Source organism: Anolis carolinensis, chromosome 1 (assembly GCF_035594765.1).
Source record: "Anolis carolinensis isolate JA03-04 chromosome 1, rAnoCar3.1.pri, whole genome shotgun sequence".
Lineage (NCBI taxonomy): Eukaryota > Metazoa > Chordata > Lepidosauria > Squamata > Dactyloidae > Anolis > Anolis carolinensis.
The window spans coordinates 230,981,378-231,007,672 of NC_085841.1; the positions used below are offsets into that span (position 1 = coordinate 230,981,378).

Below are 26,295 nucleotides of genomic sequence, written 5' to 3' on the forward strand. Positions count from 1 at the left end.
GAAAAATAATATACAAAGCTCTATTAAAAGATTTTGGGGATGGGGTCTATGTTTACGAACTGTGAATATTCTGTCTGCTTCCCTTATATTTGTACACGTTTATACTGCTTATAGTAGCTTAATAAATGGTATAGAATTGTTTTATTCTGATCTTATAGTCAGTCTAAATATCATAAAGGCACAAGATTCCATCTGATTTGGAAGATAAGCAGGGTCAGCACAGATTAGTACAGGATAGGAGACTGACAATGAATATCAGCTGCCAAATATTCTTTGCATAACAAAGGCCTATGAAATGCATAGGTCTTGATAGGTTTACAGGCAACTTGAGGGCACATGCATACATGTACTGCTTCTAAAAAAATTGCAGTCTAGTATGTACAAGCAAAATGTTTATCATGAAGCATGTCTACGATTTTTGTTATATTTGCTTGCATATATAACCATAAAAGCTCAGGGGGATGCAAATTGCAGGAGCCCTTGATGAATGCAATCTATAGGCGTTAATTAAGAATTCAAAATGACTTTGTAAATCTCTGTAGAGATCATCTCAGCAATTCTTTTCACTTTCAAGCTGCTACAGTATCTAAGAGGGTAAAGAAATTGAATTTCAGTGCCAGAATCCCCGGTCTGAAACCACTCGCACTTTACAGCATGCCATCAGTCAGTATTGTTTTCAAAATGAATTGGCAATCAATTTCTTTTTGAGTGGTATTTAATTGTGAACTTGCCTAATTCTTAATGGAGCTACATAACTTTAGAAACACACAATTCAATCATATTAGATGTTTATTATTCATATGTATGGATCCCATGTAGTTTCTGATGGATGCACTCTTGCCAACAAAAAAAAAAAATACTTACTGATTTTGTCTGTTTCACCATTGTAAGTGCACGTTTATTTTGCTCATGTTTCCCACTTTTTATCATGTGAAATGGGATCTAGACTTGCCTCCATTTGTGTGGAAGCAAATTCTAGATTAAGAAATCAAAGACAATACTGTCCCACCCTTTTCCTTTCAGTGCCAGCAGAAATACACTGAGCACACTTGTGGATCCCAGACAACTTATAATTATTCTTAGAAGTTTCTGAAAAATGTAATAAATCTGTATATTTTGTAAAACAAAATACTGTATATATTTTTAAATATCTGAATGTCATTCTATTTGCAAGCCACTGCATGCGGACTGAATGCCTTTTATTAATCTTCCAATCTTCCAAGCCTGCTGCCCACAAAAACTTCCACGCCTCAATATATTTCTATCTGAATGTTTTATGGACAAAAATAATGCTCCCAAAGATTAATTTGCTATTCCTGGATTAATGTTTTGCCCATATCTCCTCAAAATTACTACAAGGACTTGCTTCTAAAGGTGATTCTTGGCATAGGAATTAAAATGCGATTTTTGTTCTTTTCAAAATGGAGAAGCTAGGCTAGTTTTTATCTTTTTCATATTAAAAGTAATGTTAAGAAAGGCATTTGGGATGTTATGGAAATATGTTATGTTATTTGGACTGTCCTAGGTCTTTTTCTGATATCCACTGCCTGCACTATATTATTTATAAACATTTAAAAATAAACTATAATATGTAGGAAGCAGACAACTATATATAACGATTTTTTTTAATTTTATTTTACAGACATAATGGTTTTACATAGCCAAGTCCCATTTAGATATTTAAATACTTATTGTGGTTATGTATTTATTTTTAAATGTTTTCTACAAACTGTAATTTTGTTTTTACAGATAGGAAACTATGGTGGGCAGACCAAAACCTGGGCCAGATAGGTACCTGCAATAAAAAAGATGGAAGGAATCCTACAGTCCTGAGAAACAAAACATCAGGAGTTGTGCATATGAAAATATATGACAAAGCAGCACAACAAGGTATGCCACATTATGTTTGATTATGAATTACTAGTGCTAACAGGATTGCATCTAGAAATCCATGGAAAGTTTATATTCATTTTCAGACTCAACAGATTACAAACAATTTTTTCAAGTTCCTCAATTCTTTTGTGGCTTCGTGTATCCTTTGGTAACTGCATGCAAGAGGATCAGAATCTGTCATCCTTGGCCCTGATTGGACCAGCAACAAGAATATATGGGATAGGTGAAACTAAGGGAAGAGGATGGATTCAAAGGCAAGATTGCAGACAGAAGGCTAAAGGAACAAGGTCAAACTCAAGCACAACTCAGTCACTGCAATTCCCATGTATGTGGGGCTGTTCGCTCTTGTTCGTACACATATACACCAGTGTAGACACATTTTTTTGAGTCTTAAAGGCCCCAACTATATTTGGTTACAGCTCACAAGGTTTGGCCTTCAATGGGTCTGGATCCTGTCCTCAGTCAGCCCATCTGCTGGTGATCTTTGTCTCATAACTGGCTTGATCCTGGTTATCAGTTGTGGTTGCTTGAGACAATCCACCACACCCATGTTTGTCTCAGGCCCAAGGTACCTGTTGTAGTCTGAGTCCATCCCTACCTTGGTGGTACCCATCAAAGCTACACCCCCAATTCGGGTTCCCCCACCTGCACTGTGACTTTTTATCTTGGATCCATGACCCATGCCAACCACCCATCCCAAATTGTGAGAAAACAGAACAATTAAACATGGAGAGGATGGTTGTTGAAAAGCCAGAACCATCTGCTCTCTCCCTTGCCCCAAGGCCCCTTAAATGTCTTGGCTGGATAGTCAGGACAGCCAATCGTTTACCGCTGAATGCCAGGATGACAGGACAATTGAGTGCATCAGGAATTGTGTTCTTCTCTCGAATGATCTACAAGATAAGAACTTAAATATTGGAAGTTTATGCAAAATTATGTCATTATCTACCAAGCTTTACAGTTTTCTTTCTTCTGTCTTGTGTGATAGGTAGTAATTCCTGTCAACACAATAATGGAGGATGTTCCCAGCTCTGTTTACCAACCTCAGAATCAACTAGAACATGCTTGTGTACAATAGGCTACAACCTTAGGAAAAATCGAATGTCATGTCAAGGTACAATTATTTGGATTTATAAATACTGGATAAAAGATTTATTTTTAAAAATAATAAATTAATTCACTATCAAATACTTCAAAAGGAAAAATGCATTTATTTTGAAACTGCTAACTGAGGCTGGCTCCAGGGAGCTGCCAATTCTTCTGTTGCAGCAGTTCCACTGGCTGCCAACATGTTTTCAGGCACAATTCAAAGTGCTGCTGTACAAAGCCCTACATGACTCCGGTCCAGGATTTCTCTTTCTATGAACCTAGTAGACATTTACAATTGACTGGGGAGGGCCTTCTCAAGTGTGTTTGGTGGGAACACGGGCGAGGGTCTTTTGGTGGCTTCTCCCAGACTTTGGAGCTCTCTCCCAAGAAAAACTAGGGTGGACCCATCCCCACTGGCTTTCTGCAAGCAGGCTGATACTTTTATCTGCTGGCATTTGGAGAAGAATAAGGGGCACATTGCTAGGGAGCTTCTGAGTGGGATTTGGGGGGGGGGGGGGTTGAAATGCATTTCAGTTGTATTTATTGTATTTTCAATGCATTTTAACCTAACACACACAATACTGTTTAATTGTTTTTAATTTTTTGTATTTGCTTTGTTTTAAATTGATCAAAGTTTATGGCTGTTAGCCACCATGAGTTCCCTCAGGGAAGAAGGCAGGGTAATAATAATAATAATGAATGTCTGATGTAATTTCATAACTTTTTAATTGATTCACAATGTATTGTACAATTTTATATATGTGTTTTATTGTAAGCCGCCCTGAGTCCCCTATTGGGTGAGAAGGATGGGATATAAATATCGTAAATAATAATAATAATAATAATTACTATAAGTAATCCCAAAATTTTCTCATTACAAAATTTGCAAATATATAGGTTTTTTTAAAAAAACAAAAACAAAAAACTAATATACAAACATGTGGTTGTTTCTCTATATTTAAAAAAATCAATTTGTTCTTATTATTATAGAAAATGGTTTAAAATCAAGTAATACAGAGATATTTGGAAAACAATTGTCTCTAAATCTAATAAACGAAATGTGTTCTTATCATTCTACAATTATTTTAAAAACCTGCTTTGGTATGGGTTAAAGTCCACACACCTCTCCCTAAATCGCATGCTTTCTAGATGCCCTCCCAGTACCTTCTGGGAGGGCACTGAGACACCCCCCCCCCAAAGGCCTTAAAATAGAAAATAACTTTCTTGGCTGCCATTATGCCTTTCAGCATGGTTTTTGGAACATACCAATGTAGTGCTAAGGAGGAGGAGCTATTTGCCGCCCCCCCCAAATCTCTTAGCGCTACATTGGTACATTCTAAAGACAATGCCAAAAGGCATAATGGCAGCCAGGTAAGTTTTTCTTTTCTTTTAAAGGTTTTATGGGGGGATTTGGGGAGGGGGCGGGTTCCTTCTTCATTTCTCTGAGCCTACCAGCCGAAAAAATGAATTGGGCTGCACGGGCTGACCCCTTGGTAGTCTGTCTTCACAGGGCCCATATGCTGTTAGACCTGGGTCTTTCAGGAAGACCCGTGTCTAATAGAGTATCAAATTAATTTGGGACAAACCAGGGTTTTCCTGCTTTGTCGTTAATTAATTCGGTTTTACTGGAAATGTTGTTTGGACGCCTCTGGTAAGACCACTGGAGATCCCATGATATGGGCCTTGTCTGGATGGGCCCCTAGAGATTCCTAGAGATAACATTTACTCAGTTTGATTTTACCATCAGTGCTATATTTTATTGATATGTATATTGATCTACTGAGTCGGTAGATTGCATTCACCAAATAATTAATTGGTTCTTTGAAAATTTGATTTTATTTCAGCTATCATCACAAAAAACTCAAACTTGATAAATGCTCAGACAGTGTTCCACTTTATGGTTTAGTAAGAATAAACTGTGTCCTGGCCAAAGCTTGGAAGTAACTCATTACAAAGCATGACATGATTTGTGACAATAATTTTCTGGGTTAACAAGTCATCATCTTTGCATGGCAGTGGGTAACACAACCCAGACGGCCTTAGACACTAACTAATAGTTATTTAGAATTACTTACCTTTGTATGTAGCAGAAAGATGTCAATATTTACCTCATTATAGTAAACAAGATATTCAGCTGGTAAATTTTCTGGGTTTTTTTTAACACTAAAACAGGAGTCCAAAACTACTTGATGCAGTATGTTACTCTCACTGCTGCCAAAGATGGGCTATAAAGCTATATGTATATGTGCCTTCAATTTGCCTGTTGATTTTTGGTGAACCCATACATCTCAAAAATTATAATTATTTAAGGAATCCTATGGGTTGTTTTGCCAGTTCCTTCCTCTGAAATGTAGTCCACAATATATGATATTCAATAAGACTCTCCACTCAAGTACTAACCAGAGCTGGCCATCGGGTGTCTTTAGGGTATTTAGAACTATTGTAAGACTAGAATAAAACAACCCACATAGTAAGTAATACTGTCTACCATTGATAATTTCTATAGTGGTGAGAGTGCTTCTATCCATTAGCTTTGTAATTTCTTCACCCAACAACCCCAGTCAACAGTCAGGGTCCTGTGCTGTTCTGAGTGGCGCAAGGCGAGATCTTATGCTCTTAGAAGCAATAATTTGTCTTTTAAATTGGTTGCAAAGCATATAGTTTCAACACAACACATATAGTTTGGCTCAGAAATGGATTTGCAGCCTCTTTTGCATTTTGTTTACTGTTTGGTAGTTCATGCACCTCTCAATAAGTTAGATGCTGGACATAAAAGAGCCCCCTGAATTTGCTGCAGCTCATTGCTTTCCTCATCTTTTCCGATATCCCTTTAGCTGGCTCGTCTCTACATGTCTAATTGTGGCTCTGATGTTTTATTGTTCTTGCCCCAAGCAACAGTTTTTATTTGTAATTTCAAATGGTGACTGTTTGAGCAATTTTTCATGTTGCTGTGTATGTTTTCTTTAGGCATAGAATCATTCCTCATGTATTCTGTTCATGAAGGAATTAGAGGAATTCCCCTTGATCCAAATGATAAAACAGATGCATTAATGCCGATATCTGGAACTTCTTTTGCTGTTGGTATAGATTTTCATGCAGGTGAATAAATACAAATATTTGTCCTTTTATACACATATTTTAAATCATAGTTTACCATTTATAGAATGATGTTCCTCAGCTAAGAAAAATGAATGTAAGAAAGCAATATATACAGTATATACTAATGTATAAGTAAAAATGTATGTCAAAAATTGACCTCAAAAGGAGGAGTTGAATTATACATGGGTAAAAATGATACCTCTGTGTGTCCCATTGTCACCTCTTGCCTTTTTGAATGCCTGGGCAGGAGAATAACAGTGGTGGCATCTCTCTGTAATAGCCTTCCTTGGCAAATAAAGCTTACGGGGTAAGTGCTTCTTTTATAATAGGCTCTTCCCAATTGACTCTTCACCACTTGCCTGTGGTTGTTTGAAGTCAGATTGCTTGTCTTGTCCTCCCTGACATTTTTGAAGAGATATGCAGCCAACTACAAATGGTGGAGCCAGAGCAGGCAGGCAAAAGCTGTTGCCACAGTAGTGGTTTGAGTGGAGATCCTTTTGAATGGTGAGCATCTCCCCCCAGACTTCTCTAAGGAAGCATTAGGTTGTCTGTGGCTGAGGAAGGGAAGCGAAAAACATAAATCAGCAGCCACTTGAGCCAAAGCAACAGGGAGGAGGTTCATCTGAATGGAAAAATGTCATGGCTTGTGCTGAGGATGAGGATGAAGGGGAAAGGTTTCTTCGCCCAGAATCTGAGTCAAGGAGAAACATAGACCAGCAGCACGAGCATTCTGACACTGAGGAACCCATTTCTTCAGAGCAGGAGCAGCATCCCCACAGAGATAGGAATGCTGAGTCAGGGCAGGGTCAGGGGCTTCAAGAAGCAAACCAAGAATTAAGTATTCCAGCTAGACTGCAATTAAGGGCTGATGCCATTCAATGTGAGGAGATGTGGTCAGTTGGCTCAGAGGAGGGCCAACAGGTGGGATCACTTGGGAAACTGGCATAAGTAGCTGGAGGCTGGATCAATTGTTAATTTTCAGGTGAAATTGTTACAGCTAGAATCGCTGCTGGTGCACCTTGACTTTGGTGTGTGGAATATGTTTTGGCTTGCAGCCTTAGTGTTGGTGAGATTACTTGGCTTAGAACATTTTGGAAAGGATTTTGAATTACTCTTGTGTCTCACCCTTATTTTGGCTGACTGCTGTGGATGACTTTGGACTGCTTTGGACTATTATACAGTGTGCAGCTGTTTAGCAGTAATTTGGTGGACAAGACTGACAAAAACAAGAAAGCACCAGTGGTACCGAGGAATACTTGACTAAAGGACTTGCTTCCTCAAAGAAGTTGGGGAGGAAAAGGGAGAGATGAGTGGCTGGCAGTGAGCAACCAAAGAGGAGGTTTGTGTAGTGGAACAAGAATTGGTGGGTAAAAGGTTAGAAATCAGCAGCCTCTTGAGCCATCACAGTGTTGTGGGGGGAATCCATCTGAATGGAGAACAAAGAAACACTAGTAATGTTGAAGAACATTTGGTTAAAGGGGCTTCTGATTTCTTGCCTTTTACCTACTTGCCTTCTTCCTTAGACATCTGGCTGGCGCAGACAACTTAGAGGGATGAGTGGTTTGACAGTGAAATGGAGTTGGATATGGCTCAACCTGTCCACGAGTCGTGCCAAAATCCATTGTTTTGGCACCAACACCTGTTCTTAACTTATACAGTGTCAGGATTTGGCATGCACATTTGGGACCCCACAATCAAGGATATGTTCACATGTTCTTGTAGACATCTGGCAATATATGTTCTTAGGAAACTGGCCAGCTCTGATGTGGCCCACCTGACTGACCGCCCCTCTCCACATACCAGTGGCTGAGATACTTTAGTAGTTTGAAGGTGACAATTTTTTCCTGTGAATAGGTAACAAGTTTTGCCTGTAACAGGTTTCGGCCTACTCACTCTTTTCTGAGGGACGCTAGCTTTGGTCCACTAACTCTTAACAGGCTTTGGCCTACATTTTTGTAATCAAAAATACCCAGTTAATATTTAATATTTATGACAGACTTCTTAGTTCATATTGTGATATTATTTATTTATTTAATTCTAAGCCTGTGTTCTCCCAGCATAAATCTTAAGGAAAATCCAAAGTCTTAAAATCAAGCCCTAGTTTAAATTTGCTTTTGGTATCATCTCAGTTCCCTAGGAGAAGTTTGCAAACAAAAATGTTTACAGGAATCTGTATGTTTTTCATGATGTCTTTAAAAATCAAACATGGAAACAATATGGGACAAGATTCTTTGAAGTAGATTGATGTATTATATTACAGCTTTGTTATTTTCCATCCTAATCCAATTTTTATTTTATAGGTAATGATACAATCTACTGGACAGACATGGGATTCAACAAAATAAGTAGAGCTAGAAGGGATCAGACCTGGAAAGAAGACATCATCACCAATGGTTTGGGAAGAGTTGAAGGCATTGCAGTGGACTGGATTGCGGGTACAAACAGTTCTTTAATTTTAAAGATTTTAAATTCTTTATGAAAATATGTAAAAGGATTGTGTAACAATAAACAACTTCAACATTATTGTTCCTACTGCTTGAAAGTATTTCAAAATCCCACACTGTTCAAATGGAAAACTGTCAAGACAATTCAGAGTTTCTTCTGTACAAATTTCATGTGTTGATTTTTCACAGAAAAGAGCATATTCTGTGTGGAAAGCAATATTTCTACATTCCTTGCAAATTAACCATGTATAAAAAGATCCCTAATTACAAAATTTTCTGCACAGGAATGAATAGTTCTGTGTTGAAACATTTTTTGCAGAATAAGTCTTGAACAGCAAATATTTGCATTAGTCCAGGATTCTTCTCATTAGACCTTTGTAACAATTGGAAAACTTGTTTTTCAACCATTCTCTGAACAATTTTGAATATTACTTCCAATCCTAGTACCAACTTTAAGAAGAAATGAGCAATACAATAGCATAAGTTTTTTTTGAACTTCATCACTAGACACCACATTTTAAAAGTTGATTAATTTGTCCCTTCCTGTCCCGCTTTCTATTTACAAGTTAGGGCATATCAACATGGGAACTATGCTCAGAAGTGGAGGGAATTAGTTCCATGGAATTTACGTGATACATGGAGCCCTCTCGCCCACATTGTGGGGCACCTAACACAGTTGTGCCCATATAAGAGAAAGTCGGAAAATGTTTTGGAGCTTCCCTGAAGCTCCATGGCAGCCTTGCACTTCAGGGTAGTTGAGCTGGTTCTGATTTACAGCATGGGGGAAATGTAATGTCACTTACCTGTGTTGTGTTGTTGCCAACGTAGCTGTGGCCATGGATCTCCAATGAGGTCCTAGACATCCCTGGTTGCCTACTCCCATATAAGCAAAGGTACCTGTGTGATTCAGAGAGGGGAATCACTACCTTCCTTTCTCTCACACATCTCTAAATCATTTAAATCAGCCAGAACAACACAGGTAAGGATGGCCACCCAGCAGGAGGAGGAAAGCAATGTAGCCAGCCTCACGGCTGGCCTGAAGTACTGCTACTCCAGCCCGGCTCCATGGTCAGTGGCCCATGTAATTGCATCTTTAGACATGACTTAGATTTTTCATACATGTAGCCTTCAGGAATAAGAAAATTTACATCTTTCAGTTTGCTTTGCAGTATGTATTGTCTCCATTTGATGATTAGTTATGAAGATAACTATATTGTTAAATTGGCATCAGAGTTTAAAAGTTCATGTTAACTAGAAAAGAGGTAGTTTTACAAAAAATACAATGTTTGTCTTTAAATGTAGAAATACAATGAGCACTGTTGGGCCAAAATTTCAAACAAGCATGATACCACTGAACCATTACAAATCAAGGAAAATAACAATTTGTTTTTTTTTTCTAGGTAATATATTTTGGACTGATCATGGCTTCAACTTTATTGAAGTTGCCAGGCTCAATGGCTCCTTTCGATATGTTGTTATTTCTCAAGGTCTGGACCAGCCAAGAGCTATAGCAGTACACCCAGAAAAAGGGTAACATGATAAATTAGTATGCATGCAATTGATCAAATCTATTGAACAGAATGCTGACTAGGACTGCTGGAAGCTGCAGCTCAACAATGTGTGAAGGGCTTCATAATTCTCATCCCTATGCTATTTTATGATACCTTATTATATTCGCTAGTCCATTCTCAATTTTGAAAGATAGTTTACTTACAGAATAATACAGGCACAACCTGTATCAATGATTATTTATGAAATTAGCCAATTAATACATTAACAGAAACCTTTATGAATAATGTAGTAATAATGCACATTTGTGATATTCAGGAATCTGTCAACAATTATAAAACGTTTTGAAAAAAATCTCAAAAATGTTTTGTATGCTGATGAATTCTTTGTAAATTCATTATTCTCACTCATCATTTTCAGCTACTTCTGCCTGAAACCAGCACAAGTCATTTTTACCTCCTCTAGCAAACTCTTGCCTCCCATCCTACACCATTTTTGTAAGTCTCCTGTCTTTTAGGAGCAACTATAGGGGAGGACAAGAGCCTGCACTTAGGAGGTGATGATGGAAACCTCCATCAACATAATCATTTTTTTATGTTTGTTTATATCTTACTATTTTTCTCCACAAGGAGATTAAAAGCAGCTTAGATTAAAAGCTTTTCATTATATTTTAAATTCTACAAAAATACAAACATTAAAACAAAAATAATTATCAATGGTATTAAAATGTTCACAGTGAAAATCCACAAAAACATATTCAAAGCTAAAAACCACAGCACCCCCTGACTTGATCTTAAAAACTTCCTCCTTTCAAAGGCCCTGAATAAAAAGGTTTCAGTCTGCTGCCGGAAGGACAGCAGGGAGGGGGGCATTCTGTCTTTCCTGGGAAGAAGGGAATTCCAGAGTCGTGAGGCAGCCACTGAGGAGGAAGGCCCGCTCTCTTGTTTCCACCAACCAAGCTTGAGATGGAGGTTGGACTGAGAGAAGTGCCTCTCCTGAAGATCTCAGCACTCAGACAGATTTGTACAAAGGGGTGCAGTCAGCCAAATAGCCTGAACCTGAACCATCTAGGGCTTTAAAGCTCATAGCAAGCACTTTAAATTGTGCCTTGAAACAGACTGACAGCCATTGGAGCTGCTGCAACAGAGGGGTTGTCCACTCTCTGTAGCCAGCCCGTTAGCAACCTGGCTAAAACTCTTTGGACTAGCTGAAGTTTCCAAGCATTCTTCAATGGCTGCAGTAATCCAGATGAGATGTAACTAAGGCATCTCCCACCGTGGCCAGATGCCGTTTCCTTCTGCTCATAATAAGCATTGTGTGATCCACTGGTCAGTTTCAGTACATTATGATTTAATCATATTTTCCCCATATTCTAGGTATTTATTTTGGACAGAATGGGGCCAGTCACCCTGCATAGGCAAAGCACGTTTAGATGGATCAGAAAAGAGTGTTCTTGTTGGAACTGGGGTTACATGGCCTAATGGAATTTCAGTGGATTTTGAGGTTTGTTTTTTCTGTCTTCTAAGTTCATAAAATGGTATATGATACTGAAACAAATATGCCATAACAAAAATTACTATATATTCTAATCAAACAATTATCAATTTACTTTTGAATTGATCCTTAGGAAAATAAATTATATTGGTGTGATGCTCGAATGGACAAGATAGAAAGAATTGACCTTGAAAGTGGAAGGAATCGGGAGATTGTTCTGTCAGGGAGCAATGTGGATATTTTTTCAGTTGCAGTCTTTGGGGCTTACATCTACTGGTCTGACAGGTAATTTATTTTTCCATAAGCATTTCAGTCTCAAAATGTGATTTCTGTGCCAGATGCTTCACCCTTGTAGGATTAGCTATTCTTTAGCAAGGTCACGGAAAGGATCCCACAAAGCCATGTAATTTCCAGGGAAAAGGCACTTTGGATATTCAAAGCTAAACCACATCAATGTCACAAAGAAAAAGTGTGCTTCTTCACCTTCTGTTAATCCAGATGTCTCCTGCATTTTAATTAATGTCTTGATTTTAATTAGTTTAGAATTGTGGGTCAGATATCTCCAATATTTTTTGGCAGAGCTCATGCAAATGGTTCCATCAGACGAGGCAACAAAAATGATGCTACAGAGGCTATGTCCATGAGAACAGGTTTGGGCGTAAACTTGAAGGAAGTGAAAGTCTTCAACAGAATACGTGAGAAAGGTAAATTTTTGCTCAACAATGTAAACATTTAATTTACATATTTATTTGGTGGTTTGCATGAAAGCAAAGTGACCACTGTATTATTTGAAAGAGATTACAGTGGTCCCTCTGGATCCATGTGCTCTGGATCTGTGATGTCCATCTGCCATGGATTTCCATGTCCCATATTATTAAATGAGAGTCATTTTTTGTGTGTGTCAGGAGTGACTTGAGAAAATGCAAGTCGCTTCTGGTGTGAGAGAATGGGCCATCTGCAAGGACGTTGCTCAGGGCATGCCCGGATGTTTTTGATGTTTTTAACATCCTTGTGGGAGGCTTCTCTCATGTCCCCACATGGAGCTGGAACTGATAGAAGGAGCTCATCCGCGCTCTCCCTGGGTTGGATTTGAATTGGCAACCTTCAGATCAGCAACCCAACTTTGAAGTCATCAGCCCTTTCAGCACAAGGGTTTAACCCACTGTGCCACCGGGGGCTCCTATGAGAGCCATGAGATGTGTGTATTTGTGTCATCATCATTTCCTAATATGGACCATGATCATCTGCACTTTTTTGATATTCAAAAGAGCCAAAACTACTGCAGAGATAGCGGGCCCATTATATCATTAATTATTTACTGTAATTAAGAATGGAACAATTAGAAAGTACATATTTTTACAAAAATGAAAACACTAGAAATGTGATTAATAATTTTAAATATATTTAATGCAAAGTTAAGAGGAAGTTAACTATTAGGCCTCACTATATTCAGGCCAACATCAAAGAAAAATTACTTAATGTACATGAATGTGCAAATGTACTGCTTTTTAGTCATCATGTTTGAAATGAAACAAATGAAACATACCTATGGAACTGAGAACCCAGTTAATCAGTTGAGGTCCATGAACATTTATCCTACCTGTCATCTTTTATAACAATAACATACAGAGTAATGAAAGTTGCATATTTTCTGTACATAATACACAGAGAGGAAAAAAGAGAATGAAATTGGAAGTGTGATGGAAATGTCTGAACAGATGAAAAAGGTCTGAGAATATGATCATAGTTTTAGGACTGATATAATTAAGGATTTTATTTTGTATAGTGTTCTTTCTCAACAATTCTGACAACTAGGGGAAAATACAAAAAAATGGCAAAACAGTATGGCACGAAAATTAAAGAACACAGCAGGTAGGGAGATGTCCAAAAGTTTGAATATATCTGGGATTTCTTCTGTTCAAATTATTAAAAACATTCAATGCGAAATATAATACTTTTATGCTGAGGTGTCAGAATTGAATTTCTTGCAATAGTGGATACCAAGAAGCCAGGGTGTGTCCTATTTGTTAAGATTAAGACCTAAACTATAATTAGGTCAGAACTAAAAATGGCTTTTCGGCAACATTTTTTCTAGACAGAACCAAACATTTTTTTTAAGTGGCTATATTTGTAGAGCAGTATTTTTTTTAACTTTTTAGTTTTCCAATACATTTAAAAGAGAAGCCTGGTTCTGTTTCTATCTGCATTCTGTTTGCTGGCATCTTTTTCTCGTCACCCTGAATGGAACATTATTTGGAACATTTTGAGATGAAAATGGTGGTTGCTGGGAGTGGGAGGGGAAGCAGCTATGAGATAAGCTGCCCTTTTCACCCAGATTGTGTACTGCAGTACTACCTCTGGGACACACTGGAACTAAAATGAGTACTCCTGGGAGGCAATTGGAGACAGCAATTCTGTGGCAGCTGTCACCAGCTTTGAAATTGTGATAACGTGCTGTTACCATGCCAAGAGTGATAACATTCCCAACCTAAACCCAGAATTTAAATACCCCCCCTCCCCCCCGACAGATATATAAGCCATAAAATGATGCCTGGTCTCCTTAAGATCCCCACCCCATTCCAAACTTTTCAACTTAGTACTTTCATTGTAACCCTATACAACCTGTGGTGGGAAACATAAAATTAAAAATTAATATATATTATCCATGGCTTTGTTTCTCTGAATCAACACATTCACACTCTAGCTTGCTACATATACATCTTTGTTAGAAAGTTTCCTCTTCATTGTGGCAGTTGAGAAAAGAACAACCTAGATGTTTCAGTTCGATCAAAGCTGATAATATAGCACTGACATCCATTTTCTGCATCACTGGGTGAGATAAATACATGTTTTATCTCCAATAAACTATTACCATCATCTGAGTGGTTAATGTTAGTGTTATATGAGGTCTCATTTGTAAGGTCCATAGGGCTTACAGGGGATATGTCTTTGTCTATTTAGAAAACTAAGCAATGTATTCACACTATCAAAAGCCCAAAGAGTTTACAGAAATGGCATTATTATTATTATTATTATTATTATTATTATTATTATTATTATTATTATCCCTCTTTTCTCCCACAAATGGGACTCAAAGCGGTGAACAAAAGTAGAAAACAAAACTACATAATACAAAACACAACAACATCCCCCAACCCAAGCATATGAATAACCTAACACATAGTCTTGGCACATTACGTAGACCATATAAGTAGAGTTAAAAATGAACAACATTTATTATTATCATTAAAATCCCTATACCTCAGGTCATTGAGGTTATTCTAAAATCATATTTAAAGTCATATTATAAGGATAGAGTTCTTGTAACCTTGTGACATGAAGCCCTTTTCTTAGTTCTCAGTTGATAAGAATGCAACAAATCATATGTATTTTTTAAAAAAGTACCACTACAGAATCACCTAAGGGCTTGAAACTTCTACCATATTTTTGGGGAAGGTGCTTGGAGATAACCCTAACGATAACAAAATGGGCACAAAATGGCCACTCTTTGGAGTTGGGACAGCATGGGTAGGGGTTGAATCTTTCACAAGTTGGTTACAACAAATTTAGATCTTTCTGCCTGTTGCAGTATGATTAAGGACATGACCACACCAGTCGGTAAGCCACATTGGAGGTCCCCTTGACCGGTGACTAATTTTTTTCAGTCATAGACTAAGATACTTGTGTGGAACCTTTACAATGCTTTGAGGAACTCTAAGATAAAAAATTTGCAGGCACTCAGAAAAGCTACAAAGAGGAAATGTTATGAATGATTTTTGTAGAATGTTTTCCCTAAAAATATTTTTTCAACCAAAATAAATTTTTTGTGCTCAAGACAAGCATTTTGTGTTTTTGCTGATAATAAAAAAATGATTAATCTATTTCCCCTTCCCATGACTAAGTGATAAATGTCTTTATGGTTGAGAATTATTTCAGTAGAGTATCTTATTCAAGGATAAGAATATTTATGAATATTATTTACATTTCTGTCATTGGATGTTTTAGGAAGGGGGTGGTACGCGTACGTATGCCATCTCCCATTTCGGCCGATCGGCGCTGTGCGCCTGCGTACAGCACCATTGGCCATTTTGGGCAATGGTGCTGTGCAGGTTGGCACAGAGCTTCAATCACCCCTATCGGCGTGCGCCCGAAGCGGTGGCTTCAGTCACCTCTACGTTCAACCGGCCCTGGCTGGGGCAAACACATTTTAACTGCTCTTCAGGGTCATTTCCTGATTGTTTTTAATGGCTATCAAGTCTACTCTGATTTGAGTAATCTTGTAAATGAGAGATCTCTTGCTCTGGCTTCCTTGATTGAGTCTATGTATCTGGAATGTGATATTTCTCTTTTTCTACTGCCTTCTGCCTTACCAAGCAGTTTTTCTTTTCTAGTGAAGCATGCATTGTCATAGTATGCCCAAAGTAAGACAATCCTAACCATTTAGAGAGAGTTCAGATGATTTATTTGTCTTTTTAGAAGTTCTTGTTGCCTGTAGACCTCTTTTCCAATACCACATTTCAAATGAGTTTATTTTCTTCCTATCAGTTTTCTTTACTGTCCAGCATACATAGAAATTGGATATACAACACCATGAATAAATCTAGTTTTAATATTCCATTATATCTCTTTACACTTGAGGTTCTTGTACAGTTCTTTTACAACTGCCCTTCACAGTCTTTTTCTGATTTCTTCACTGTGATCTCCACTGGCATGGAACTGAAACAGCAAGAAACTGCATACTTCTGCTGTCAGAAAAATGATCCAAGTTTTTGTGGAAGCCTGACTGAAGAAAAGGATTTAATAGAGCAGAGAAATAATTCTGGTATATTTTCCTCCTTAAGCATATACAGATTTTGAGGCCCAGTTGAACATTGCTTTGGCTATTACAAATAGATATCAAACTACATGGAGAGATGAAATCCTATTAGAAGATGTGATTAATATTTCCATTATGCTCTGCTAATGCTAATTCTTAAGTGGATAGTTTTCAGTTCTTTCATGCCACATGGCTAGAGGTGTGGACTTGAGAGATATTTTCTCAATCAGAGGACTTTACAATGGCCCCTTCACATCGTATTTTTATATTCATATTTATATAAAATGTTGTGGATTTTCTTTTCCTAGAAATGGGTTCGTGTGGCATGTTGTTACTGATTCACAATTTTATGTGGAGAACAAATCATAATAAATATATGTAAATATATGTGGTGAATGTATTTTTCAGATTTGTTTATCAATATTTTCACCTTTTTAAATGTTGTGCTTGCCAAAGGAAGTTATGTGGTGTAGGGTTTTGTTTTTTCATTCTAAAAAGATGTTTTGTGGTTTGGATTTGATAACAGAAAAACTGTTTCTGTTGCCTACCTTCTCAAAGCTGGCTGATATATTGACAGTGTAAAACAGGAGAAGGAGGACTTATTTTTCTGTCATTATGAAAAGTTACAGAGTATGCTTTGGGGGAGGCTTATGATTTGAAGCTGTTCTGCAGAAACTGATTTTTATTGCACTTCAGTTCTGTTTGAATTATAAGGCTGTACTTTTTAAAATGTGTCTTCTTACAATGTACACCAATTCACAATTACCTACAGATTACCAGCCTTCTGGTTGTCTACCTTATTCATTGTTTGTTTGTTTTTTAATTTCTTGCAATATCTGTAGTTGCTGAATGTGAATACAGGTTGAGCATCCCTTATCCAAAATGTTTGGGACCAGAAGTATTTTGTATTTCTAATGTCTGTATTTCTAATGTGTCATATCTCAATACAATATATTAACCTCTCTAGCCTATTAAAAATAAGTATTGGAAATAAGTTATCCAAAATATTTGACTTATTGCATAAATACAGCATTGTTTCTGTCTAAAGAAACACCTCCTGCCCCAAGCTGGATAGTGGGAAGCACTTTTGATGCCCTCCCTTGAGAAGAGATCATACAGGGTGTTTGTCCAGGGAAGGAGAACTGTGGGCTCTTTAAGACAGCCTCCACCTGCTTTCCCCCCACACTTGTCACATCTTTTGGACCACACTCCCACTTCTAGTATAGTGCCATTTTACTAGTTGCTTAGGGGGCAGATAGGAATTTTTACCCCTTTTAGATTCTACCTTAGAGTGTAGACAGTGACTTTGACAACTTGCATATAGTGGTGTCATAGATACGTTTCATTTGACAAGTAATAGGTTTTTGACAGGGCTGTAGCCAAGGGTGTGTGTGTGTGTTGGGGTTCAAACCCCCTCTGAAATTTTTCAGGATTAAAAGACTGGTTTACTCATGAATTTTAACTGATTAGCCAACCAGATCCCCATGAGTGTCCACTGAAGTTTATCAATGGAGCCTGATTTCTAAATTATTTGCATCATGGAACTGCTCTTCATGAGTCACTAAAAAAATGTTTAACTCCCCCCCCCCCATTTTTTTTTCTGACTATGGCCCTGGTTCTTGAAAAGTAATAGGTTATTGTGGAGAGACAAATTTAGTTATGCTGAGCACCTATATGCACACATTTGGTTGAAGGACACGTTTCTGAAACCATCTCCATGGATTATGGAACTCGGTGGACAACTCAGTGGGCTAGCCTTCCAACATATAACAGGCTGGGGAGAGGCCCACTGATTGTATTTATCCTTGAGATTAACGTGTTATTGCCCAGATCAAGAAGGAGAGGCGATTCGGGGAAGACTCCTACTGGTCTCATGTTAGGTCTCTCCCCTTTTCACAGATCTCAAAGAAAATATAAATAGACTTTAGTTTAAATAAAGTGGTACCCTTTTCATCTAATATGCACATGTGTGGTATTATTTCAGGGGTATAGCATCAAACAATCTTGTTCTTCCTGCTTACTTAAAAATAAACTTACATAACTGATTTTACTCTAGGCTGAATATGTCACACTGAGTAATTAGACACTCAAAATGTACTGATACCATTTGTTATATTCACGGGTGTAATTTCAAAAAGCCACTCCATGGTTCATTGAAAAACTGTCTTCTAAAATGCCTTAGTACAGAGGAGTTGCTACTTTCAGAAAGAACAGATGATCTAACCAAAGTTAAAAACTCTTTCAGGAAACATTTTAAGACAACTATTTAAATCAATGGACTTCAAAGTGCTTTATTTGGTTGGCTTGTGCCAAAAGGAAACTATCTTGCTGTGTACATATTGTACAAATCTGTAGTCTTGCATGTAGAGGCTGGCAAAATTGTGTTCAATTATCCACTTACTTGGAAAGGAGTGCTGCCTTGTGCAATTAAAGACATTGGAAACCTGCAGTGTGATTTACAAATGGACTCCCTTCTACAGAAAGAAACTATCTTTCAAACAAGCATACTACATAGGTATCTGATTATTAGTAACTCCATAAACATATCCATGCGAGATGCAACCACACCCTAGTACCAAAGGCCATGCTGAAACCTTACCACGGGAACTATTCCATTCTTAGCAATGAGATTTTAGTGCCAGGGCAATTACAAAACCTCCCAACCAAATGAAAAACATTGCCAGAGTATCATGATTATATCTGCCAGCTTTTAAAACTGGCCCCTGTAACTGGACCTTTAACAATTATTTGCTTTTCAGCAATTAGAAGGTAATAGTGTCCATCTCTTCACCATTAGAGTGTTACATCCTGCATATTAAGTTGCTATATTAAACACACAAGAGCAAGCCATTATTTTTGAGTGATCATTTGGCAAAAGTTTATGGCTTGTGTGGTATGCAGCTAAAAATAAGCCTGGGGTTTGCCAGTGCTTGTATATTTTCTCACTGGCTTACATCAGTATTGGTAAACATCTCTAAATTGTGCCTATGTTTTCTCTCCCATTAACATTCTGCCAAATGCACTCCTACATGCAAATAGACTTTTCAAGGAAGTAGAAACTATTATACTGAACAATAATTGGCAGAATGCTTTAAAATAAATGACCAAACATGCCCACAGAACAAATGTTAAAGATGATCAGGAGTTGCTTGTTATCTTTCAGGTCATGATAGTGTGAATGAATTGATCTGCAATCTAATTGCCTTCTTTTTATCCTCCACTGTTAAACTACTGGTATATGGGGGGAAATGAGACATACAGACATTCTTAGTGGGATGTCTGCAAATAGAAAGTTTGGGAGACAGAAGAAAGTAAATATCACATGTTCCTTCTCTCAGCAGTAGAGGCAAACCCATTTAATAAAAGATAAAAATGAACTTTAAAAATGTTAAAATTGAAATTAATGACCAAACAGGGCAGAGCAACACAATGAAATTATGACCTAGCTTTGCATGTTTTCATATAAATATGAATGCATATTGTACTAACATTTAAATATGAACATATAGGGTTAGATCCCCAGTATTTTTAATCTGCTAGTGAAAACCTTCCCTGAACCATTTCTGTTTAGGACAGCGGGAAAGCGAAAGGCAATTTTGACTGAGCCCTTCCCTTCTTCTGCATGCTCTCAACCATCTGTCATTCAGTTTTTCAGATAAAATTTTCAAGAACTGTAGGCAATAAGGAGGAAGTTACAAATACTTCCCTTTACTAAAGAGAATTGCTCCACTGGGTAAGATATCTTCTGTAGCTCTTGTGTAGCTAGCAGGAATTGTTCTGTTGATCAAAGGCAATGGCTTAAATTGATGTGAGTCTATTTTTAGTTAAGCCAGATGATTTTCCAGCCCTTTTGAGCAGGTTTTAGGGGTGTCGTGGGGCTGTAGAAGGAGCAGGTATGCTTTGTTTCCACTGCCAGGAAAAGTTTCTATCAGCTGAAATATACTAGAGGACACTACAAAAGACATAAGTTCAAGACATAAAATATGTATAAAATTACTATTGATTTTTATGATAAAGCCCTATTTGAATTGAAAGGCATTATTTCCAAGTTCATCTGAAATGAAAACTAATTCTAATTCTATTTCTAATCCAGCTCTTATTACAGTCAGAAAAAAATAAATATTTCTCTTTATAACATTTTTGGACATATATGGCTGATTTTTTAAAGTAATAATTCTTAAAGGATTACCCTAACTTTACTAGGGTTGTTTAATTTTAACATACTATTCTTTAATAATAAATCATGTGAATAATTAGTTCAATAGAGTAGCAAAAATATTATTTTGAGTGCAAGCATCAAAGACAGATTTGTCAAATGAACTAAAACATTGACAAAAAGAACACACAATGCTAAATTATAGAAACTAGAATTGTTGTTGTTTTTGTTACCGTTATGATGATGATGATTTTTTTGAAATATGTTTATTGAAAGTTTTTAAGGAAGGATAAAAAAGAAAAAAAAAGAAAAAGGGGGGATAAATAAAAATGATGGGACGAAGGAAGGAGTGGGGGGTTAAGCGGTAGGTAGTGGAATGGGATTCTGAAGTGTGGAGGAGGGAAGGTTAAAAGGGAAGTTTGTTGACCTCCATTCTCTTTTATCAGGATTGTCAACTTTCTTAAAGTCCTATTCTTCTATTTCTTGTACCTCGCTTTCGTCTGTTTCAACAGGTGGATCCATCTCCTGTATGTCTTCTTCCTAATTAGATTAAGATTTTCATTTTTCTTATTTCATATATGCTTTAACTAATGTACAGCCTGTTGTTTTCCTCGGGATTCCCTGGTTATTCTTCAATTGTCGAGTTAAATTGTCCATACTCATGATATCCGGTACTTTGTGTAACCATTCCTCTATTAACGGGGTTTCTTTCTGTTTCCATTTTCTGGCATTTTCTGTCATAGACCATTCTTGCTGCCATCTATCTATATATATATAAATGAGTGATGGCATCACAGCGACCAACAAAACAACAAAACTACAGGCCCCCCAACCTCGAAATTTGACAACACAACCCATCATCCACGCCTCTAGGTTGATACAACAAAAAGAAAAGAAAAATAAAGCCCTAATTAGAGGGAAAGGAATAATTGTTTTTAGACAATTGCTGCCAGTTACAGGGCTAATCTCTGCCCACTTGGGGACAGGCAGACTTAGGCCTCTCTTAGGCCTCTTCCACAGATTATCTAATTTGTTTTTATCCAATTGCTGCCGCTCCATGCAGTCATCCCACCTGACCTTGGAGGAGTCTACGGACAACACCGCCTCTTCGGCTTAGAAATGGAGATGAGCACAAACCCCCAGACTCAGACACGACTGCACTTAATGTCAGGGAAAACCTTTACCCTTTACCTTAACTACCACCTATTCCTCAATACTTGATTTCCCATACCACCATACTTCACCACAGCAACGCGTTGTCGGGCACAGCTAGTTGCCAAATAATTAAAGAGTATATCTTTGTTTCTGTCTGTTTCAAAGTTTGTCATTCCTAGGAGGAAATATTCTGGTTTCATTTGAATTCTCATTTTTAGTATTGCCTCAATCTTTTTGTGAACGTTTCTCCAATAGTTAATTACTATTTCATATGTCCACCACATGTGGTAAAAAGATCCCACATGTGATTCACATTTTCAGCACTTTTATTGTACGTTCTTATAGCATTTGGCCAATTTCTGGGGTGTAATGTATCACTGGTACATCATCTTGTACCAATTCTCCATAAGATTGAATGCATATATATATTTATGTTTTTTATTCCAGCATCTTTCCCAATCTTCCATTTTAATTGGGTGTCCTACATGTGAAGCCCAATTTGTCATGCATTCTTTTGCAACTTCCATCTCTGTAGACCATTGTAGTAGGATCTTATATATCTTGGTAATGTCTTTCTTTTCCAATTGTGTTATTTTATCCCATATAGAGTCTTTTCCCATAAATCCTAATCTCTTGTCTTTATTATAATATTCCTTCAATTGTATGTATTGGAACAAGGATACATTTTTGTATATTTTGCTGATTTCCTCTTGATGATGATGATGATGATGATGATGATGATGATGATGATGATGATGATATCATTATTATTATTTTCCTTGCAGGAACCAGTATTTGTGCCAAGAACAATGGTGGATGTCAACAACTTTGTCTCTATCGGGGAAATATGCAGAAAACATGTGCTTGTGCACATGGCTATTTAGCAGAGGATGGAGCTTCGTGCCTGAGACATGATGGCTACTTGCTTTATTCAGGGAGAACAATACTAAAAACTATACATATTTCAGATGAAACAAACTTAAATTCACCGGTGCAGCCTTATGAAAATCCAGAGTATTTAAAAAATGTAATAGCACTGGCTTTTGATTACAACCAGAAAGGAGGTGGTACTAACAGAATTTTCTTCAGTGACGCACATTTTGGAAATATACAACTTATTAAAGACGATTGGTCTGGCAGAAAAGTTGTAGTGGAAAGTAAGTAAACTTTTGCTTTTTAAATTATTTTTAATTTAGACAAAGTAAAACAAAACCTGTGTAGAAAAACAAAAAACCCATCATCAACAACAAAATATTAAAAATACTTTTTCTGGAATAATACTACTACATCCTAAACATAAAAAACCAATAACTACAATCAATCTATGTTATCTAATATAAAGTCTGGTGGTTATATTCTCTCAGTTTCCTACACCCATTTAGTGAAAAGGAACCATTGGTACATCCTTTCTCACATAGTGACATTTCTAGTCCAAAAAAAAAAAATAGCGATGGAGATTTGTCCCCATCTTTGCTGGAGGAACACAATAAGTATTACTGATTTTTGTAAAATGTAGCTTCATGTATTGGACATAATCTACTGACAGTATTTCATTTCCCTCACTTTTAAATCCTGTTAAACCCAACAAAATGCATTTTCTCTTTTCTTGCCTCATTTCTGCTTCCTTTGGTGTCTTTTTACTCTCCAAGTATATTATGTATGTGCTAGCAGAATGACATCATAGATACTGAAACTTGTATACATAACAGGTGTACACAAGGTAATAGTGTCCTTAGTGATTATTATAAGATTATGACAAAAAGATATGGGGGATGTTTTCATGATTCTGAATGCCATGTATTATGACAATTGCTTTCATGGTCTTGTTTCAACTGAAAATATTAAACAAAATATTTCACCATGTAGTTCTGAATGAAACACATTAGAGACTATGCCCCCATTCGACGCTGCTCTTTATCCCAGTTTATCTGCTTTAAACTGGATTATATGTGTCTCCACTGTCAGATAAATCTGGGATCAGATTGTGGGAATCAGGATGTTCCTGGTTTGATTTTTGTCTGAAATGACTTTTAGGAAACTACTGGTTCCATGATCATATTTCTTCATACTCTTCTAACTTTGGCTTGCCACACTTATTCAATTGTTATTTCTTTTTGAGAGCAATTTTGTAGTTCCAGAAATGGTTGACAAAAAGGCCAATATAACATTAAAATATTGAAAAAAAAACCCCACAAAACAGACAGCTCAGGAATAGCAGTGGGGAAATTATTATTATTATTATTGTTATTATTATTATTATTTTATTTACAGTATTTATATCCCGCCCTTCTCACTCTGAAGGGAACTCAGGGCAGATCACAATGTACACATACATGGCAAACATTCAATGCCATATGAACATAGAGACAGAGACAGGGACGCAGAGGCAATTTAACATTCTCCAGCTTCCAGCTACCTGGGGGTATTCTCGATTCTGGCCACAGGGGAGCAACTGCTTCATCATCCAATGTGACGCCGGGTTTTGGATACTTCCTCATTCCAAACACTGCTGGACAGTTTTTATGGTGTTGTAAATTAGTTAAGTTAGCCTCCCCACATAAGTGGTACCTAAATTTCCTCCTTGATAGATGCAACTATCTTTCAGGTTGCTTAGGTCAACAACGAGCAGGGTTATTTTTTATTTTAATGGTTGGGTGCTCACTCCGATATGGGCTGGCCTCGAACTCATGACCTCTTGGTCATAGTGATTTATTTCAGCTGGCTACTAACCAGCTTGAACCACACATCCTGCGCCACAGCCCAGAATGGGGAGAGGAGGAGACTCCTGCCTCCTTACATCACTTCTTTGCCTGCATGTTTACACAAGGAGCAGAATAAAGTAGGTGACAGGAACATTCTAGGATTGCCATCTCTTGGTGTTTTTTCCCTGTCAACAGTAGGGCATGAATTAAAAGTGACGAGGAGACAGACTGGAAGCAATGCATACCATCATTGCTGCAGATTTGTCTGCTTTGTTCAGAGATTCCAACCCATCAATCTGAAATGAGTGTCCTTGGGTGATTATTATAAGATTATCATAGAAAGCTATGCCATGTATGATGACAATTACTTCCATGTCTGGTTTCAGCTGAAAAAAAAATATGAACTTGGATTCATTGTTTCACTAATTACAGCTATGGTTATATTCTATTCAAACTATTACATTGTATTTGATCAAAATGTCAGAAACAATGAAATCCATTATTTCAGTCCTTATTGCTTGTTTACCAGAAAAACAAAATTTCACTCATTACCAAAAGTCTGCCATGTAATTCCTTGTGCTCAGAAACCAAATTTAATGCCTTATAAGAAGTGTTTTGTTGATCTAGTTTCCAGTTCACTAAAACAGATTTACAACTCACAAGCACCCCACTTTCTAACATGTTTTCAGCTCTCTGAAACCAGATTTACTATTTAGAAGCCACCTATTATCTATTAAGTTTCCAGTTCACTGGAAACAGATTTACTACTCATGCACAAGCCATTATCAAACATAGTTCAAACTCACTGAATATTGATTTAGAATTCATAAACAGTCCATTATCTGACAAATTTTCAGCTCACTGAACAGATTTGCAACTCATAAACAACCCATTATCCAACACATTTCCAACTCACTGAAAGTAGATTTACAGTGTATAAACAACCCATTATCTAATATGTTTCCAGTTCACTGAAAACAGATTTAGGATTCACAAGGATATCAGTAACTGACAAGCTGTTAGCACCATAAATACAAGAATAGTTTTTTCTTACCATACCTTCAGTGAAAGCTAGTAGAATGACATCATGGATACTGAGACTTGTGTACAAGACAGGTGTACACAAGGTAATAGTGTCCTTAGTGGTTATTATAATTTTATGACAGAATGGTATAGGAGATGTTTTCCTAATTCTGAATACCATGTATGATCACAATTGTTTTTGTGGTCAAAAAATTATTTCACCACGTAGCCCTGTCCTACAATATTATCATAGTGTTGACATGTACAACTTCCTATCTTGTACTTTGTTGAACGAACACACACAAAAAGTGTGTATGTGTGTATGTATGTGTGTGTGCTCATGCGTACATATGCATATTGAAAAACATAAGCCACCAGATATTTTAAAGGAATGTACTCCAATATGTCCTGGAAGCAAAATAATAGAGAGACACTCTGTTATTTATCAATCTGACTAACCCAATGGATTTGAAGATCCATACACGTGACTGATAATTCTTTGAGAGCTATTTGAAATATGTCAAATTCCTCTATCTTATCAGAATGGCATATAATTATTTTATCATGTTAATATATACCCCCAAGCATTTGGAGCCTGGTTATGAAAGATGGGGAGTGAACTTGAAGTATGGAGCTTATGATACAGGGACAGTAGAGAAATAAAAGGGGACTCGGGAAGAGAGGGATGTAATCAAAAGCACTTACCATCTTTACTCAAATCTAATGCTCACCTTTTTTTTGGCTAAATTACCTTCTCAAAATTAGGGTGCTCATTAAATTTGTGTAATATGATAATTATAGTGACTTTTTTGTCCAAATTACAAATACTTCACTTTTTGCCACTGCACGTTACATTCACCAGCAAATACTTTTTTGGTTTCAGGGTTTTGAAAATTGAGGTCTGTGTTAGATTCA

The 26,295-nt window shown here is 37.1% G+C and overlaps 1 protein-coding gene across 5 annotated transcripts in view; it reads left to right on the forward strand.

Moving 5' to 3' along the window:
• The window catches only part of lrp1b (LDL receptor related protein 1B), a 1,066,453-nt gene that overhangs the window by 859,513 nt on the left and 180,645 nt on the right, over positions 1 to 26,295 (forward strand). For all 5 annotated transcript variants that reach the window (XM_016994954.2, XM_062970961.1, XM_062971003.1 and 2 more), the window contains 9 exons: positions 1,750 to 1,890; positions 2,882 to 3,007; positions 5,950 to 6,081; positions 8,382 to 8,516; positions 9,926 to 10,055; positions 11,411 to 11,537; positions 11,662 to 11,813; positions 12,108 to 12,232; positions 22,441 to 22,812. In XM_016994954.2, coding sequence (XP_016850443.2) covers positions 1,750 to 1,890; positions 2,882 to 3,007; positions 5,950 to 6,081; positions 8,382 to 8,516; positions 9,926 to 10,055; positions 11,411 to 11,537; positions 11,662 to 11,813; positions 12,108 to 12,232; positions 22,441 to 22,812 — 1,440 coding nt within the window. The remainder of the gene's footprint in view (positions 1 to 1,749; positions 1,891 to 2,881; positions 3,008 to 5,949; positions 6,082 to 8,381; positions 8,517 to 9,925; positions 10,056 to 11,410; positions 11,538 to 11,661; positions 11,814 to 12,107; positions 12,233 to 22,440; positions 22,813 to 26,295) is intronic.